General features: G+C 48.4%; 1 protein-coding gene across 1 annotated transcript in view; it reads left to right on the top strand.

Annotated features, from left to right (window-relative positions):
- The window catches only part of FBLN5 (fibulin 5), a 96310-nt gene that overhangs the window by 61381 nt on the left and 17193 nt on the right, over positions 1–17736 (top strand). The window contains exons 5-9 of the mRNA XM_003408826.3: positions 2701–2823; positions 5951–6067; positions 9261–9380; positions 14318–14440; positions 15656–15782. Of these exons, the coding sequence (XP_003408874.1) occupies positions 2701–2823; positions 5951–6067; positions 9261–9380; positions 14318–14440; positions 15656–15782 (610 nt within the window). The remainder of the gene's footprint in view (positions 1–2700; positions 2824–5950; positions 6068–9260; positions 9381–14317; positions 14441–15655; positions 15783–17736) is intronic.

The raw sequence follows: 17736 nt of genomic DNA, 5'->3' as shown, positions 1-17736 counted from the left end.
CCATGGTATTGATTGTGGATCCAAGTAAAATGAAATCCTTGACAACTTCAATCTTTTCTCCATTATCAAGATGTTATAAATCAATTGAAGTGGGGTATAACTGAGTTTACTCTTTAACTTAGTAAAAGAGGTAGAGTTTTTAAGGAAAAATGATATTAAAATACTTTGGTTTTTAGCCTGAACATTTCACCCGTGCTCTCTCACTGTCTCTTTCTTGCATACATATGCACACACACGTGCGTGCACACACACACACATTTTGAGCTTGATCTGCTTACGAATGTTTGTTTTCCCTCTGTAGGACTTTGTGGGCATTGTGTGTGCCATAAGTTGCACAAACACAGAGACGTGGGAACTACCTATGACCAAGGATTGCCAATAGTTCTTTTCCCCGTTTGGTCTCCTTCATCCTTCATTCCCTTCAAGGCAGGAAAAAGAACACAGATTCCTAAGGCAGTGTTGTTCCCAGGGTACACTTGCCATCCATCAATCCCAACCAGAACAATGTAAATATGCACTGGCTGATAGTAGCATTATTGATTATCATAGGCTTCGATACGGGTTTGAGTGGGAGTGGCTGCTGGCCAAGCATTACCCGCCTGCTCCCCTGGGCTGCTTTTCGCGGTGGGCAGAGCTAGGGGTGGAGGGGAGGCAAAAGGAGAGGCAGGAGAGGGTCTGCAGCTGGGAACTAGGCTGGGTCTTGGCCACCAAAGCTGCACATAGCCAACCTGGTGGCAGGGTGGAGCAAAGGCTGCTGCTGTCTTGGAGCCCAGGCTCTTGGAGACTGTCCGCGTTTAGAGGCGTGAAGGAGTGAAGGCTGGCTCCACGGGGTGCCTGGTCACCTTTGATTTTGGGGTGGGGTGAAGTGTTGTTGGAGTTGAGTTGTTGCCGGTGAGTGGACTGTGGTGATATTGCATGAATGAATCTAAGAGAGCCTTGCTTACCTGGCTGAAACCCGTTGTGGTTGATTTGATTCTGACTCATGGCGACCCCATGTGTGTCAGAGTAGAACTGTGTTCCATAGGGTTTCCAGTAGCTGATTTTTCAGAAGTAGATTGCCAGGTCTTTCTTCTGAGGTGCCTCTGGGTAGACTTGAACCTCCAACCTTTTGGTTAGCAGCTGAGTCTATTAACCATTTGAACCACCCAGGGGCCCTAGCTGACAGCATACAAAACCCTGTGCTACGTAAGGCCCTTGTCCTCAAGGAGCTGACTCTTCTGGGCCTAGAGACCCACACCCCATCCTACCCCACACATTCAAAGCGGTCATCTGAAAGGGTGATGATAAAGTCTACACCATCAAGGGGCAGACGGTTTTCGAGGCGGGGTAAGTAGAAGGCGGGTCTCTCTCCTCTGCCTGGTCTGCCAGTTCCTTCCCCATCCCTGCTCGATTCTGGGCGTGGTGACCTCTGCTGTCCTACACAGAGTAGACTTGGCAGCCGATAAGCAGGGAGGCCCAGGCTCAGCTCTTGGCTTGGAGCATCTTAGTTTTTTCAGTCAGTTTCCACCTTTTCAAATGGGAGTCAGGAGGCCACCTCACAAGGTAATTGAGAGAATAAATGTGACAGCGTGTTACTCACTACACAGCTTTGGATATGATTGCCAGCTGCACTGGGGTATGTCCGGGGGCAGCAAGGAGAAGGTGTACGTGTGGAAGCCCTGACTACAATAATGAAGGACAAAGAACGTGCCCGCTGAGGTGCAGCCAGTCTGGGCAGGACCGACGCCGAGGAGAGGCCCTGGCATTTGGGCCAGACAGGTCCAGGGCACTCAGTGAATGCTTGTGGAGTGAATTAATGGGTGAATGTTTGGGTGGAACATCTCATCCTTTAGTTCACAGTGAGAATGTGGTATGAGGAGGTCACATTAGAGGATCCGGGGCACACTCCCCTAAAGGGCAGTGAGAGAGCAAGGGAAGAAAAATTTGCTTCAGCTTAAACAAGCAGTTTTGAGCATTGTCTGTGTACAGAGCCAGTACCAGGTGCCTTGGGAGATAAGCCCACAGATACAGCTTGACTCTATGCTCTGAAGCTCCCGATTAAACAGAAGAGACCAACTGGGACACAAGTATTACACCTTCACTTACTGCCAGACAGACCATGCAGGTTGTGCAGCAGCATGAGGAGACCCGTTGTGGGCTAGGGCAGAGAGAGATGAACTCAGGAGCTCTGAGTGCAGGGAACCAGGCAGGCTCCAGGAAGCTCCCTGAAGGGTCAGGAGCAGAAAGATGTTCGTGGATGAGACAATCAAGGGATTAGACTAGAAGTTTATGTTGGCAAGGAACATTTATTTACATTCTGTTCTCAGTGGTGTTTATCATAGTCCGGAGCACAAAGTACAAAGTAGGTACCTGATAGATGCTTATTTAATACCTGAAAAAAATGTGTAAGCCTAATGCATGTAATGGTTATGACCAAGGTGACCTACTTTTAGAGAATGGTGGGGTCGGGTGGCAGAAGAGTGCCTTAGGATATGTGTTCCCTTCTTGGCTGTTTTTCTCTGTGGGTTTCTGAGCTCTTCCCCCTCGACTGAAATGTCAGTGTCTCCTAGTGGCCCCTGTCTGGGAGGTTATCCTTGGGTATAACCCAGGGACGTTATGAACTGCCTCCCAGCCAAGACAAGCAAACAGCTGGCACCTCTGGTGGCTCCAGGGTTCTAGACAGAGGTGTGTAACATTCTTTGGAATATGTCTGTGTTGCAGACGTGGATGAGTGTGCAACAGATTCCCACCAGTGCAACCCGACCCAGATCTGCATCAACACCGAAGGCGGGTATACCTGCTCCTGCACGGAAGGGTATTGGCTCCTGGAAGGACAATGCTTAGGTAACAGTTCCCCGGGGGGTTCACAGGATTCTCAGAAGGTGATGTGGAAGCTATCAAGCTTCCATGAGTCACTGCCCTTTAAAGCCAGTTGGCACCATCTCCATCATGTCATCACCATATTTTTTAAATGTGTTTTTTAAAGGCTCAGGTATGATTTTGCCTAGTCATTTCCTGCCTTCAGGAGGTTTGCATCTAAGGCAGGAACTGGAGGAGGATGAAGGTTATCTCTCCTGGTTAGAAATAATACTGAGAGAAATGTTGCAGGTCTCAAATGTGGGTGGGCGGATTCTGATACAACATCACCGCCTCCCAACGCCCCGCTGTCGCCCGTACCCACGTCCACCCTACTAGCTGTGGCCTTTCTTTTTACCCCTGAGGAACCTGTTGTCACCAATTGAGAAATTGTCCCTTACACTTGGCATCTGCTATATGATCTTTCTGTTTGTTTTTACTGGAGGGTTCTTTTCCTGTCTTTCCCTTTAGCTTTTGCTTTAGCCAAGTCAACCAATTCATAGCTATCTCCAGTTGTCACTTCAATTTCTGTTTCTAGGTTGTGATTTCTATGCTGTGTTTTCTTGGAAAAGTCCTGCCAGTTTCAATTCTCTAAGACACTCTTCTGTTGTCTGAAAGTCAGTCCTTGAGGAGCTGAGAAACAGATCCAGACAAAATCATGGAAACAAAACAACAACAACAGAAAAGATTCTTCTTTCCAAGTCTCTCTTGATTGAGGCTGAGCTTGGGGCCGCCCTCAGAGGCCTCTCCAGAGCATCGGCGGGACCTGATAAGCTGGGCTAGAGTTGGCTTGGCTGTCCTTTCCAGGCGTGCACCGCAGGGCTGCCTGCGCACAGGCATTTGTGCATATGATGTCCGCTCTGCATTTTCACCAACCTTTGCTCTCATGGAAAATATGATGCTGCTCATTTGAACATAAGCAGATTTGTGCAAGTGAGCTATTTGCATGGAACTTAATATGTAGAATTACAGAGCTGGAAAGGATGCTAGATGATATTTCCGCCAACTTTTGGAGAGTTGGAAACTGAGACTCAAAGAAGTGGGACGTTTAAAAAAAAGTCCCAGTGAGTTGCATCTAAAATCTGTCTCCTTCCTGTCAGTCCAGTTTTTTTTTTTCACCACAAGGGGCGCTAGAGAAGCTCAGTAAAGAAGGGTACACAGGCTCCATTATATGGTTCAGTGGTAGAACTTTCACTGTCCATAGGGGAGAGCCGAGTTCGATTTCTGGCCAGTGCACCTCATGGGCAGCCACCACCTGTCTGTCAGTGGCGGCTTGCGTGTCGCTATGATGGTTTCACTGGAGCTTGCAGACTAAGACGAACCAAGAAGAAAGGCTTGATGATCGACTTCCGAAAACCAGCTATTAAAAAGCCCTGTGGATCACAACGGTCTGATCTGCAATCAACCATGAGGGTGGCCTGGGACCAGGCAGCTATTCGTTCCGTTGTGCATGGGGTCGCCATGAGTCGGGGACCGACTTAATGGCAGCTAACAACGACAACAGGGCCAGGAAAACCCCTCTCAATTTGAGGAGTGTCAACAATCGGCCATTCCTCTACCTGGGAGGGCTGTTCCCTTCCTCCGGTTGGGCAGTTTAATGAGAAATGCCCACGAAGCCCTAATGTGGTACCACGTGGCATAGCCTGTTCACACTTCACATCGCAAGTGAAGACATTCCTAATTGTCATTGAACACATTCCTTCCCCTGGCCAAATTCTTTCTTTTTCAAAGACCAGGTTCCACATCTGTCCATCGCCTGCTTTGGGCACCTGTGGAGACTTTGCTTTTCCAATGAAAGACAAGGCAGAGCTGGCTCCCCTCCAAGGTATCCTTAGACAAAGGGTGTGTCTCCTCCTGCTGCTGCCTCCCTGAGCCTTGGTAATGTGCCCAACTGCACCCTGGGCAGAGGTCAGGACCAGAACCGTCAGTGAGCTTTCCAAGCAGGAGCTACACAGCGCTCCCTGGGCAGAAGGGTGGGCTGGGTTAGAAGTAGCTGGGACTCAGGTTTAAAACAGATTCTCAAGAGCAGGGCACACACTCTAAGTAGGGCTCACCAATAGGTAAGTTGGAGGTAGAATCTTCCTAGAAGTAGGTAGTTGAAACCAGGCCTGGGGTCTGAGGTTGGAAACTGGCCTCCAGAGACCCATATGGACCCTGGTTCCAAAGTAGCTGGTGTACCAGGGAGGGAATGTGGTCAGCTCAGGGGGAGGTGGGATGAATTAGGGACCAGTTACAGCTACAGTCAGATCAACTGGTCACAGAAGATACTTGTATAGGTGAGGATTCTCTCTCCACCTGTAGGATGAGGGTCTCATTCATCACTCATTCCAACACCCTGTCACACAGGTGTGAATTCTCCAGCTCATCATCCTGTCAATTTAGAGTGTTGGGGAGTCCTTTCTTTTTGACATCAGGCTCCCCATCTATCGATCCATGTCAGTGGGAGGCCGAATTGCCCAACTCTGCTGGAAAGACCCATTCACCCACAGTGCTGCTGCTTCCTCTGGAGAGACCAGCCATGGCTTGAGGGAGTTTTGCTTATCCACAGTTTTATGTCCACTCAGGTGCAAGGAGGAGATCCAGGGCGAACTCCAGACTCCTTGCGTTCTGAATTCATGGGTTTCCAGACTGTAATGCTACCCAGCTCATCCTGGTCTACACTCGCTCTGCCCTTGACAGCTGGACATGTTCATTGTTAGTGGAATTGGCGAGGAGCCTATTGGAGCAATGCTATGGATTCCTCTTACACTTTAAGCTAAGCTCTCCCCTCCCAGGGTAGTGCAAAGTTCATGTACAGGTGTTAGAATCTTAGGGTTGGATAAAATCTCAGATATCGTCTCACCCAACATCCCACTCCAAGCAGAAATATCTTTAACAACTTTCAGGATAGGTTCAGGTGCTCATGGGACTGAGGTGGGTTGGGAGGTAGAGGATTGTAGCGAGACTTAGTCTCAGAGAATCCAGAGAGCACCCCTATACCTCACACTTAGTAGGTACTTTCTTAGCATTAGTTCCTCTTCTCTCTTTTCCTGACCCCACCAGCAATCACGAGGCTGGTGTTGGCATCAGTGATTGAGAAGGAGACCTGTCTTACATTGCTTGTGTTTGTTTCCAGACATAGATGAATGTCGCTATGGTTACTGCCAGCAGCTGTGTGCCAATGTTCCTGGATCCTATTCCTGTACATGCAACCCTGGTTTTACCCTCAACGAGGATGGAAGGTCTTGCCAAGGTATGTGACATGAGTGAAAACTTGAATGCAATGTGAAATGCTAGCTGCAGTCTGCTTCAGGGCCTGACAGCTTATGTTTGTGGGCATTGCTGTTGAGAAGGTGTCTTTCTGCTCATTGCCTCTGCATACAGTGCCCACTCCTACTGTTTATAGAAACCTGAGATCTGATCTGAGGTTGAGAACCATCTCGAAAAGTGCTCCAGGTCTTGCTATGGTCAGACCCACCATCGTCACGGGCTAGGAGCTTACAGTTTCACAGACTTGCTTCTCTTTCTGTGTCTGCTCTCCACAAGCAGCCTTGCTGGCTTTCTTGGCTAATCAAACATTTTCTCAGGTGTCGTGTAGCCTAAGTTCAAGGATTGAGGCCCAAAGGGGGATGGTCAGAAGGGGTCTCTGACCCTTGATTAATCACATACACTCTACACAAGGGTTTCTTGGCCGATTCTGATGCCTCTCGCTAGAGTTTTGCCTCCGACCTGTGCCAGAAAGGCCTGTTACTTAGCCAAGAGCCTGGTGGTGGTGGTAACTTCCTCCTCCACTCAGCACCTCCCCAAAACAATAAAACAAAGGCATTTTCTAGTTTTCACATAATCACTTCAAATGCCGATAAGTACAAAAACCGCCTATTGCGGTTTCCATCTGAAGGTTTCTTTTGCTCGGGAAGTAACTGAGGACTTAAGACCCAAGAAATTAATGCAAGTCCTGCCCCGGCCCCCAGCCCTGGGCCCTGGCTCTCAGCCTCCAGTCCCTGGCAGCTACTTGGTCAGGGTGGGGGCAGCACTGGACACGTAGAATGAGATCTTTGTCTGGAGCCTGCCACCAGGTTTTGCAGGGCCCGTTTCCTTGTCACACCATTAGAGGTCTGGACAGCTAGTTGGAGGATATTATGTCTCCATCGGTTTAAGCATATCTAAATCATTGGGTAAACAGGAAGGCATCAGCGCTAAAGAGTTTGACCCTGGATTCTTTGTAAAGTCTCTCCTCCAAAGCTGGTTCTGCAGATTGTTCCAAGAAGTCTCGACTGTGTTCCTCTTGCCAGGAGAGGTCATTTTCTGCTGAGAGTGGCTGGGAGGTTGGAGGAGCTGATAGAGCAGGGCCCATCCTTCCCACCAGAGCAGCGAGTGGGCACCTGACAGGCTTCTTTGTGCCAAGGCTGGGGGCTGGAGGTACCAGCCCAGATTTTCCCTCTGCAGCTGGCACAGTGCACCCAACGCCTCCTGAGGAACAACTGTGTACAGCAGAGCCAGAACGCCCATGTGTTTTCCAGGCCTCTCAGGGACGGGTCTGTGACAAGGGGCAGATAATGTACCTGGCAATGCCAAGTCCAGGAGAGCGATAAAGCAGCAGGTGCAGCACCTGGCCTGGGCTTGGACACTCACCACTGGGATATTGCATCAGCAGAGCCCATGGGCAGCACAGAGCCTTACACTCTCCACTGAACTTTTTTTTTTTTATTGCGCTTCAAGCGAAAGTTTACAAATCAAGTCAGTCTCTCATACAAAAATCTATATATACCTTGCTATATACTCGTAGTTGCTCTCCCCCTAATGAGACAGCACACTCCTCTCCACTCTCTATTTTTGTGTCCATTCGGCCGGCCTCTGACCACCTCTGCCCTCTCATCTCACCTCCAGACAGGAGCTGCCCACATAATCTCATGTGTCTACTTGAATCCATCGAGCTATTGTAGCCATAGCACCTCATGTATGGAAGAGTACTTTGCACTCTTCAAGGTATTGTCTCATCTGTTCATCTCACTGAAACCTTATGAGATAGGTAGGGCAAGTGTTTGTGGCCCTGCTTCACAGGTGAAGAAATCGAGGCTCAACAAAGTGAAGCAACTTGGCCAAAGTCCCACAGCCAGGCTGGGGCAGAGTTGGGAGTAGAATCAAGCATCCAGCCTTCCTGTCCAGCAAGTCAGAGGTGGGGGCTGTCTGCCTTCACAGGATTCAGAAGGGCATTGGGGTATGTACAGATTCCAGGGCTGTCAGGAATGGGTAGCTAGGATCCCAGGGGACAGAATCCTTCTGGTCCCTCTGCTCTGTGGGCAGCTGAGAGCTGCAGAAGGGCAAGACTCGAGCTCATTTGTCTTAGTGTAGAGATTGTTGAACTGTTGTATGTTCTGCTGTGAATATTCTCAACAACAACAACCAAATGAATTAAATTCCCCCTAAAATGAGTCAGTCGGTGCCAACGTAGAAAGGGGCCCTTCACCCTTCTTACCCCTCCCCAGAATGACCCATTCAGAATGAATTTTAAGTATTCTGCAAAGACCCCTGACTCTTATTCCAGTTCTTACTGTGCTCTTGTTAAGCTTGCGGACTTGGGCAAATCCCTCAACCTTAAAAACAATTTAAATATCTTTACTGATGTATAATAACCTGCACTATTGAAGGCACACAATTTCATGAATTTTAACATATATATACACCCATGAAACCATAACAACAATCGTGAGGATGGCGCAGGGTGGGGCATGTTGTACATAGAGTTGCTATGAGTTGGAACCAACTCGACGGCCTTAACGACAACCTGAAACCATCACCACACTCGGGATAATGAACATATCCATCAACTCCGAAAAGTTTCTTTGTGTCCCTTTGCAGTCCTCCCCTTGACCAACTTGAGCCTCTTTCCTTGTCTGTAAAACGGGGCAATGATCCCAAAGCAGACCCGTGAAGATTACATGAGTGTGAGATCCCTTGATAATCAGTGAAGTCATTTATGCATAATCAATGCAGTTATTAGGAGAATTGTCTATTTCTCTGTTCTTTACCTGAAACCTCCAAGTTAGCAGGGGTGAGGGAAAACCTCACTGGTGCTGAGATGAGCAGGCGACGGGAAAGAGCAGGTGTTGGCTGGGAATTCCTGTTGGTGAGCCCTAGAGAAGGGGCGCACTAGCATGTGTACCTGTGCACACATGTATACATGTACATGATGTAGAGACATGTTGTTTTTGCCCCCTTCCGACCTGCAACCCCAGAAGGACATATGGATGGAGGACCTGGTCCTTTAGCAAACACTTTGGGGTCTGAGATCTCAATCTAAGAGGTCCCGGATGGAGATTCTTGGTCCTGATGAATCTGGTGTCCTGGTGGTAATAGATTTTGTCGCCAGCTCATTTTCCTGCCTAGTTGGTGTGGATGTTCTGTTGTGGGAGTGGTCAGTGATGATGTACTTTGGCTTTCTACAGACGTCAACGAGTGTGCAACTGAGAACCCCTGCATGCAAACCTGCGTCAACACCTACGGCTCTTTCATCTGCCGCTGTGACCCTGGCTATGAACTTGAGGATGACGGTGTTCACTGCAGTGGTAATGTAGTTTAGCATTAGAGAATCCCACCTATACGCGGGGTGTGGGGGTGGAGGGCAAGGGCTTCTTTCACAGGTGTTTCCTCTCATTTCCCAGACGTATCTCCCGTTTCAATGCAGTGGGGGTACAATCGCATACAACAGAGTTGGGTCATTTCCTGAGAGATGGAGTGGTGTCTACCTCCTGTGGGTAGATTTGGCCGTTGTCATTTGACCCCTAGCACAAAAACCAATGGCGCTACCTTTGGGGGCCTGAGATGGGGCTGAAGAGGAAAGGGAATCACTCAGTTTTGCATGTTGACTTGAGAGTCATCTGTCCTGCCTCACACTGACTCAAGTCCTGGGGACAGGACAGATAGGATAATCGCATATCCCATAGGGTAGGGGTTGGGGGCAGGGGTTGAACGAGATCATGTTTCTAAGGGGAAACAGTGTGACTCTAAAAACTCTACGAATTATCAGTATATCCGCGTGCCTAGCACACAGTGAGCATGCAATAAATAGTTCTTAAATCAATGAATGAATGAAAACTCAGTAATGTGTGAGAAAACAGATGTGGTGGCTTAATTCACCTTTTATAAGTTTCTTCTAAACCCAAGAAGCCCTGATTCTCTGCACATGCTAGCTCATTGAGTCTATTATAATTTTCTTATTAACCCTCTTCTTTTTTTTCCCCTAGATAGTTGGAAAACTATTACTAGACTGTGAACTCCTTGAGAATAGGGACCACACCCTACTTTCTTCCTAGATTTCAGTTCTACACAGGACACTCCCTGCGGCCTCTGGGCCAAGGAATTAGGAGGTGTGAGGAGTTTAGCAATATGAGATGGGTTTACTTGTTCATGCAGAATTCCCTGTAAATCCACAGATGTCCTTGGGTGGCACAAATGGTTTGTGCTCAGCTGCTAACCCGAAGTTCAAACCCACCTAGTGGGACTGCAGAAGGAAGTCCTGGTAATCAGCTTGCATAAAGACTGCAGCCAAGAAAACCCTCTGAAGTTCAGTTCTACTCTGTAGCACATGGGGCACATGGTCAGATTCAACTCAGTGGCAATGGGTTTGTTTTTCTCTAAGTACCCCACTCAGAGTCATTCTTATTTTGTTGTCTTTCCTTCCTTCTTTCCTTTTCTCTCTTTCTCCTCCTTTCCTCCCTTCCTGTTTGCCTGTCTGCCTCTCTCTCTGCACTTTGTAAATGTTGAACTATAGTAAACTCCATTCTACCTACTTTTGACATCATCAGCAGTTGTAAATTAACGAAGTCCAAATTAACGATGCTTCACTGTATTTTTCACAATAGGCAGGCCACGCACTAGGGCATGACAATCCCTTTGTTCAGCAGAATAGAAAGTTTCCCCAGGCCTGAGCTTCATTGTAATAGGAACTGACCCAGGTCATGAGTGAGACTTGTGTGCTAGCTCCATTTAGGCCTGGGATGTTCTCCCGTCTAGGGACAGAGTTCTCTGAAACAAATGAGCGGCCTCTTCCCAGGGCCAGGGAAGCCAGAGCCAACAAGGAGAGCCTTAGACTGATTAAATGTCAGCCCCAGAAACAGTAATAAAATACCCTCAGGCAGGAAAAGCTACTTTCTTCCCAGATTCAGTTCCACGCATGATACTCCCTTCGGCCTCTGGGCCAAGGAACTAGGAGGTGTGAGAAGTTCAGCAATATGAGATGTACCTATTTGTTTTTGTGGAATTCCCTGCAGATCCACAGATGTGGATGGACTGTCTGCAGAGGCAGTCTGGTGGGGGGACTCTGGGCCAGGCTGAGCTGAGTTCAAGTTCTGGTTTTCCATTTACTACTTTCCTGAGCCTCAGCTTCCTCATTCATCCCCCCTCTCCCAACATAGGGTGATCATAAAGATTAAACGAGTTGGTGTACCTTGGCAGTATCACCTGTTAAATTCCACTTCCCTGTGGGTATGGTGTGCCTAGTACTTACAGGTGCTTTGCGGGCCCGAGAGAAGGAAGTGTAAGGCAGTGCTGGCTTTTCAAGGAGCTTGGTGGCACAGTGGTTAAGAGTTTGGCTGCTAACCAAAAGGTTAGCTGTTTGAATCCACCAGCCAGCTCCTTGGAAACCCTATGGGGAAGTTCTACTCTGTCCAATAGGGTCACTATGAGTTGGAATCGACTTAAAGACAGTGGGTTTGGGTTTTTTTGGTACACCTTGGTGCAATGGCAAGGAGGTTCAGTGGATTCACTTTTCCTCCATGTCCATCCACCATACTGCTCCTTTTCCTTAAGACTCAGAGTGACCCCTGGCTGCTGCAGGTTTTGTAGACAGGCTGGCCCCGGATCACAGTGTGACGCACAGAAAGTGTTTCTGTGCCTTCCTACTTCCTCCCTTTCTGTGCTTCTCCATCTTCACCAGGAAGTGTTACCCCACTGTGTTATCCCAGCTGGGGCAGCCCTCTATGCAGTACCGGACCTTTCTTAGCCCTGTCCCCTTGTCCCTCTGGGATTTGCTAAGCCGAGCTGATCCTGGAAGCCAGTCACTCATGTGGGTGAGTGGAAATGGCCTAATGTGTCCTCCCTGCGAAAAAGCAGGCTTGTATTTCGCCTTCTCAATGGTGGGTGGAGCTGCAGCCCTTAGCCAAGACTGGGTCTTGAGTGGGGTCTCTCAGAGCCTCTCCCAGCCCGAGGGGATGGGAGGTGGGGCAGAATGCCACCCTCTCTATCTGCACTGGAGCTGGTTCTGCTCAGGGGATTGCCCCAACCTCAGGACTCTCAAAACCCTCTGATTTTAAGGCTATCCAGAGAGAGTTTATAGCATTTTATTGAGAAATGTAGGATCTGGAGGCTGGCTGTCTGGGTTTGAATCCCAGCTTTACTACGTACTAGTTGTAAGAACCCTGTGGTTCAATGGTTGAGCTCCTGTAAAGTGATCTGCTCCTGTAAAGATTACAGCCTAAACAACAACGACAAAAAAAAAAAAAAAAACAACCGACTGCACCAGTTCTCTTCGGTTACATGGGGTTACTTGACGACACCTAACGACAATAGTCATATGTGAACTTAGGCAAGTTACCTAACCTCTGGAAGCCTCAATTTTTCCTTTGTAAAATAGGGATAACAATAGCATCTCCCAGGTAGGGGTTAAAGGGTCCCTGGGTGGTGTAAACGGTTAACACACTCAGCTGCTAACTAAAAGGTTGGAGGTTCAAGTCTGCCCAGAGGCACCTTGGAAGGAAGGCCTGGTGATCTACTACTGAAAAAAAAACAGCCATAGAAAACCCTATGGAGTACCGTTCTACTCTGATAAACATGGGGTCGCCATGAGTTGGAGTCAACTCAATGGCAGCTGACTGTATAGGGTGAAGGTGAGGATTAACATGAGGAAGCAGGTAAAGCACTTAACGCAGTGCCTGACGCCTAGTGAGCGTTCAGAAACGGACAGGTTCACTACTACTTCTACTAAAGTTATGAATGCGAGATCTACAACCTTAGCAGAAATAAAGCAGGATGCTCTCTGTTCTGTTGGGTTGGGGCCCGAGACCCAGCACTCTACCAGGCTCCTGGGGGAGGGCAGTGGGCTATGACAGAAGAGGACATTACTTAATGGAAGAGGCTTCTACTCTTCAAATCAGCATCCTGACTCTGCTGGCTGACACCAGCATCACCCCAAGGCCACTGGGAGAGACAGGAGGGAGTTTTTCCTTCTGGGAGGTGAGAGGCATTGAGTGTGTGAGACCGGAATTATCTGGTGGCAGAGAAGCAGCCTCGTGTGTGCTGACACCTTCTCCGGGTGATTCGAGCCACCAACGGCTTGTGAGTGAGGGAGTGATCCGAGGACATGTCACATGGGGAAACTAGTAAGAGCAAGTTTTCGGGAAACAACAAATGAAAGAAAAACATGTTTTCTTTGGCACGCTTTTCGGATAATGCTCAAATGGGGGCTCCACTGCCAAACTCTGTGTGTGATGAGGAGTTGCCGTGTCTGGAACGCCTGCTTCTGCATCCGCTGCCACGGCCCACCCGGACGAATTGTAAAATCACATGTGTGATGGCTCTTCCTCTGCACCCCCACCTCTCCAGCCAGGGAGAACCCAACTCCAGGCTGCTCACAGTGCCCGGGTTCCAGGGAGCCTCTGAAAGACACTTGCGCCCACCCACCCACCCCATACCACTCCAAAGCTTTCTCTTCAAAAGGAGGTGTTTTGGCACAATAATGTTTTTATACAATTAACACCCCTTGGTCTTATGGAGGAGTCCTTGGGTGGTGCAAACAGTTAACACGCTCAGCTGCTAACCTAAAGGTTGGCAATTTGAGGCCACACAGAGCTGCCTCAGAAGAAAGGCCTGGCAATCTACGTCTGAAAAATCAGCCACTGAGAACTCCATGGGTACAGTTCTACTGTGATGCTCATGGGGTTAACATGAGTTAGAATCAGGGCTTCGAATCAGTTTGGTCAGATTCAACCCCTGTTGAGAATTTGCATTTCCACCCCAGAGATACTGAATCAGTCTACATTTTAACAAATATACAGAAGAACTACCTAGGGATTTGTTAAAATGTAAGTGTGTACCTAAGAATCACCTGGGGATCTTGTTAAAATGTAGATGCTGATTCAGTATATCTGGGATGGAGATGCAAATTCTCAGCAGGGGGTTGAACTGGACCAAACCAGTTCAAAACCCTGGTGACAAATAGGTAATGTAGTTGAGCCAGAGGCAGAGGGTGGTGAAAGTTCAGTACAGACAGATTTCAGGTCCATGTGGAAAGACTTTCCTGATAATTAGAGCTGCCCAAAGAACAGTGGGCTTCCTTGGTAGATAGTGAGCTCCCCATCATGAGAGGCATTCAAGAAGTGGCTAACAACTTCTTGGCAGGAAAGCTGTTGTATCAGGAGAGAGAAGGCAATGGAGTAGATGACCTCTAAGCCCCCTAACTCCAGACATTCCGTGATAATAAACAGCAGGTCTAACTTGTTGCCCCCAGATATGGATGAGTGCAGCTTCTCTGAGTTCCTCTGTCAGCACGAGTGTGTGAACCAGCCCGGCACATACTTCTGCTCCTGCCCCCCTGGCTACATCCTGCTGGACGACAACCGGAGCTGCCAGGGTAAGGCTGTGCAGAGGGAGCTGAGTGGGGAGCTGTGGGAGAGGCCTGACTCGAGGTCACCTGGACATCTTCACTTGGGGAGCCCTGTGCAGCTTTAGTGGGTGCTGGCAGTGCACAGAGTGGCAGCCTCTAGGCTGGTGCATTCCTACCCTGAGACCCATCCTTTGTCCCCAGAAAGGACGTAGGCCACTTATACTTCTGTAAGGAATTCCCCAGCTGAAGAAGGCACCCTCTGCAGATGGCTGGCTCCTGCCTACCCAGGCAGGTCTTTGCATTCCCTCTGAGGACTGCTGCAGACCCAGCCTGGACTTCTCGTGGCTGGTCTTGCTTACTCGGACCAGGGCCTCTGGAGGGTGGCCTGGGCAATATACATATATATGGAGCCCTGGTGGTGTAGTGGTTAAGAGCTTGGCTGCTAACCAAAAGGTCAGCGGTTCAAACCCATCAGCTGTTCCTTGGAAACCCTATAGGGCAGTTCTACTCTGTCCTGTAGTGTCACCATGAGTTGCAATCAACTCAATGGCAGTGGGTTTGGTTTGATGTTGTCAAGTCGATGTATAAAATGCCATAGAAACGTAACGCAAGCTACCAGTGTGAACCACATGTGGAAATTTGAATTTTCTAAACACCACATTAAAAGAGGAAAAAGGAAAACACTTTATTTAATTTTAAAAAAGTAAAAAAGAAACAGGTAAAACAAATTTTAATAACTTATTTAACACAATATATCCAAAATATTTGAAACCCTGTTGGTGTAGTGGTTAAGTGCTATGGCTGCTAATCAAGAGGTTGGCAGTTCGAATCCGCCAGGCGCTCCTTGGAAACTCTGTCTGGCAGTTCTTCTCTGTCCTATAGGGTTGCTGTGAGTTGGAATTGACTCAGTGAGTTTGGTTTTGGTTTTTTATCCAAAATATTATCATTTCAACATGTAATCAGTATAAAAAATGTTGGCGAAATATGGCATTTTACATTCTTTTTTTTCTTACCACGTTGTTGAAATCCGATGTATGTTTTGCACTTACTGCACATCTCAGTTTGGACTAGCTACATTTCAAGTGCTCAGTAGCCCCATGAGGCTAGTGGCTGCCATATTGGCCAACGAAGCTGGATAGTAAGACCCAGGCAGCTGTCGCCCTCCCCCAGCCCACACTCCTGGCCCGAGGCGGACGCCTGGGATGTGCTGGCCTGCATCAGCTTCTCTGTCCTGCCTTTCAGACATCAACGAATGTGAGCACAGAAACCACACGTGCAGCCTGCTTCAGACTTGCTACAATTTGCAAGGGGGCTTCAAGTGCATCGACCCCATCCGCTGTGAGGAGCCTTATCTGCGCATCAGCGACAAGTGAGCCTGGGCTTTCCCTTCGGGAGTGGGTTCATTACATGGAAGGGAGCAAGAGGCTGGTCAGGGAATGAGGGGTGGGGGGTGAGTCTAGGCCTCAGTGCACTCCTCTGAGGATGGGTTTGAACTGGAAATAATTTCTTTGGCTCCATTCAGCTCTCCTTCCTGTAGACAAAGATATGCCTGCCCTTCTACCACACACACACACACACACACACACACACACACAGGCACACGTGTGTGCATGCATACATCTGCTTGTACATCCCCTGCCCACCTCTCTTCCAGTCACGTGTTAGTACTCCTGAGCCTCAGACGCACCCATCTGCCCTTTAGGAACTCATCATAAGAGAGGAAGTCATGGCTTACCAGTGTAGTTCCCTTTCTGATCAAAACTTGCAAAAGAGAGGACACAAAGCAGGGGCAGGTGGGTCCCTCAGAGAGATCTTCGATTGTTGCTAAGGGTTGTGCAGCTTCAGAACAGAGTCCTTTGATTTTTGGCTCAAAGCCCTTTGTGGCAGGGCAGAGCTGCAGCTGCTCCTGCTGGCTGCCATTCCTGGTTCTCTCTGGGTTCCCAAGGTTGTGCCTGTCTGTGGTTGGGTAACCAATCCAGTTAAACACTCAGAACTGAGCTTGTGTTAGTGGTAATGTCCCTGATCTGACGCTGCAAATGCATGGGGACTCCCTACCTCCGGGCCATTCCAGTCTCCCCCTAGCCTCATCCTTCCAGCTCTTTCTCCTGGCCAGGTATTCTGTACTCCTGCCAACCTGAACACAACTTGTTCTCAACTTTCCCCACGCCCCAGAATGCCCAGCTTCCCTCCTTTTGTGCACACGCACCCTGCCATACGGAAGGCATTCCGCCTATCGCCATAGAACCAGATTGGCCCCGTCCTTCAGATCTCAGCTCAAATGCCACCTCTCCCAGCTGCCTGTGATCCTCTTCAGCTGGAAGTGATCACTCCCTCTTCCAAACGTCTTTTAGGAAACAATTATTTTCATGTGACATGTGACATTTGAATGTGGCCATTTTGGCACCAGGGCCATTTTGATTTGGTCATTCTGATAAAGAGATATTTTGATGCAGCCTTTAAAACTGAACCTTTATTACTTCTTTTGTTTATTCATTTATTAAATATTAGTGGAACACCCATTATGTGCCAGACACCGTGCTAGGTGCTGTGGTTTTTGCGTTTACAGGAGTTAAAGTCTAGTGGAGGAGAAAAACATTAAACAAATTGTCACATAAATGAATATATAATTAGAGATGGTGCTAAAACTACCAACTGCCATCTAGTCAATTCGAACTCATGGCAACTGTGTCATGTGTCAGAGTAGTACCGCTCCATAGGGTTTTCAGTGGCTGTTTGTTTTCGGAAGTAGATCATCAGGCCTTCTGAGATATTGCTGGGTGGACACGAACCTCTGACCTTTTGGTTAACAGCCAAGCACTTAGCCATTTATGCCACCCAGGAATGTATACTGTGAACAGGATGAATGGAAGTTTATAAGAAGGAAGAAGAGTAGGCTGGATCTGGTCATGAATAGGGATTCAGAAGGCCCCTCTGAGGATATGACATGTGGACTGTAAGGGGAAGGTGAATTGACATCAACTAAACAGAGTGGAAGAGCAGAGGGAACAGTATGTACAAAGACTGTGAGACAGGAGTGACCTTGATGCCTTCCTGGAATGGAAGAAGTCTTAGTTGCCTCAGCTTAGTGAGTGAAGTAGACTGAGAAGAGGCGGAGAAATTGATAGAGGCAAGACCCTCTTGAGGCCTTAGAGGCTAACATAGGTGTTTGGATTTTATTCATAGTGCTCTGGGTGGCCCCTGAAAAGCCTGAAGCAGGGGAGAGACACAAGCTAATTTATGTTTGAAAAAGGACAAAGGACACTCTGGTTGCTGTGAAGAGAATGGACTAGAGGGAGAGGGACCCATTAGAAGGCTGTCACAGA

Source organism: Loxodonta africana, chromosome 10 (genome assembly GCF_030014295.1).
Source record: "Loxodonta africana isolate mLoxAfr1 chromosome 10, mLoxAfr1.hap2, whole genome shotgun sequence".
Taxonomy (NCBI): domain Eukaryota; kingdom Metazoa; phylum Chordata; class Mammalia; order Proboscidea; family Elephantidae; genus Loxodonta; species Loxodonta africana.
Note: the sequence above shows the minus strand (reverse complement) of the source record. Positions and strands in the feature narration are given on the sequence as shown.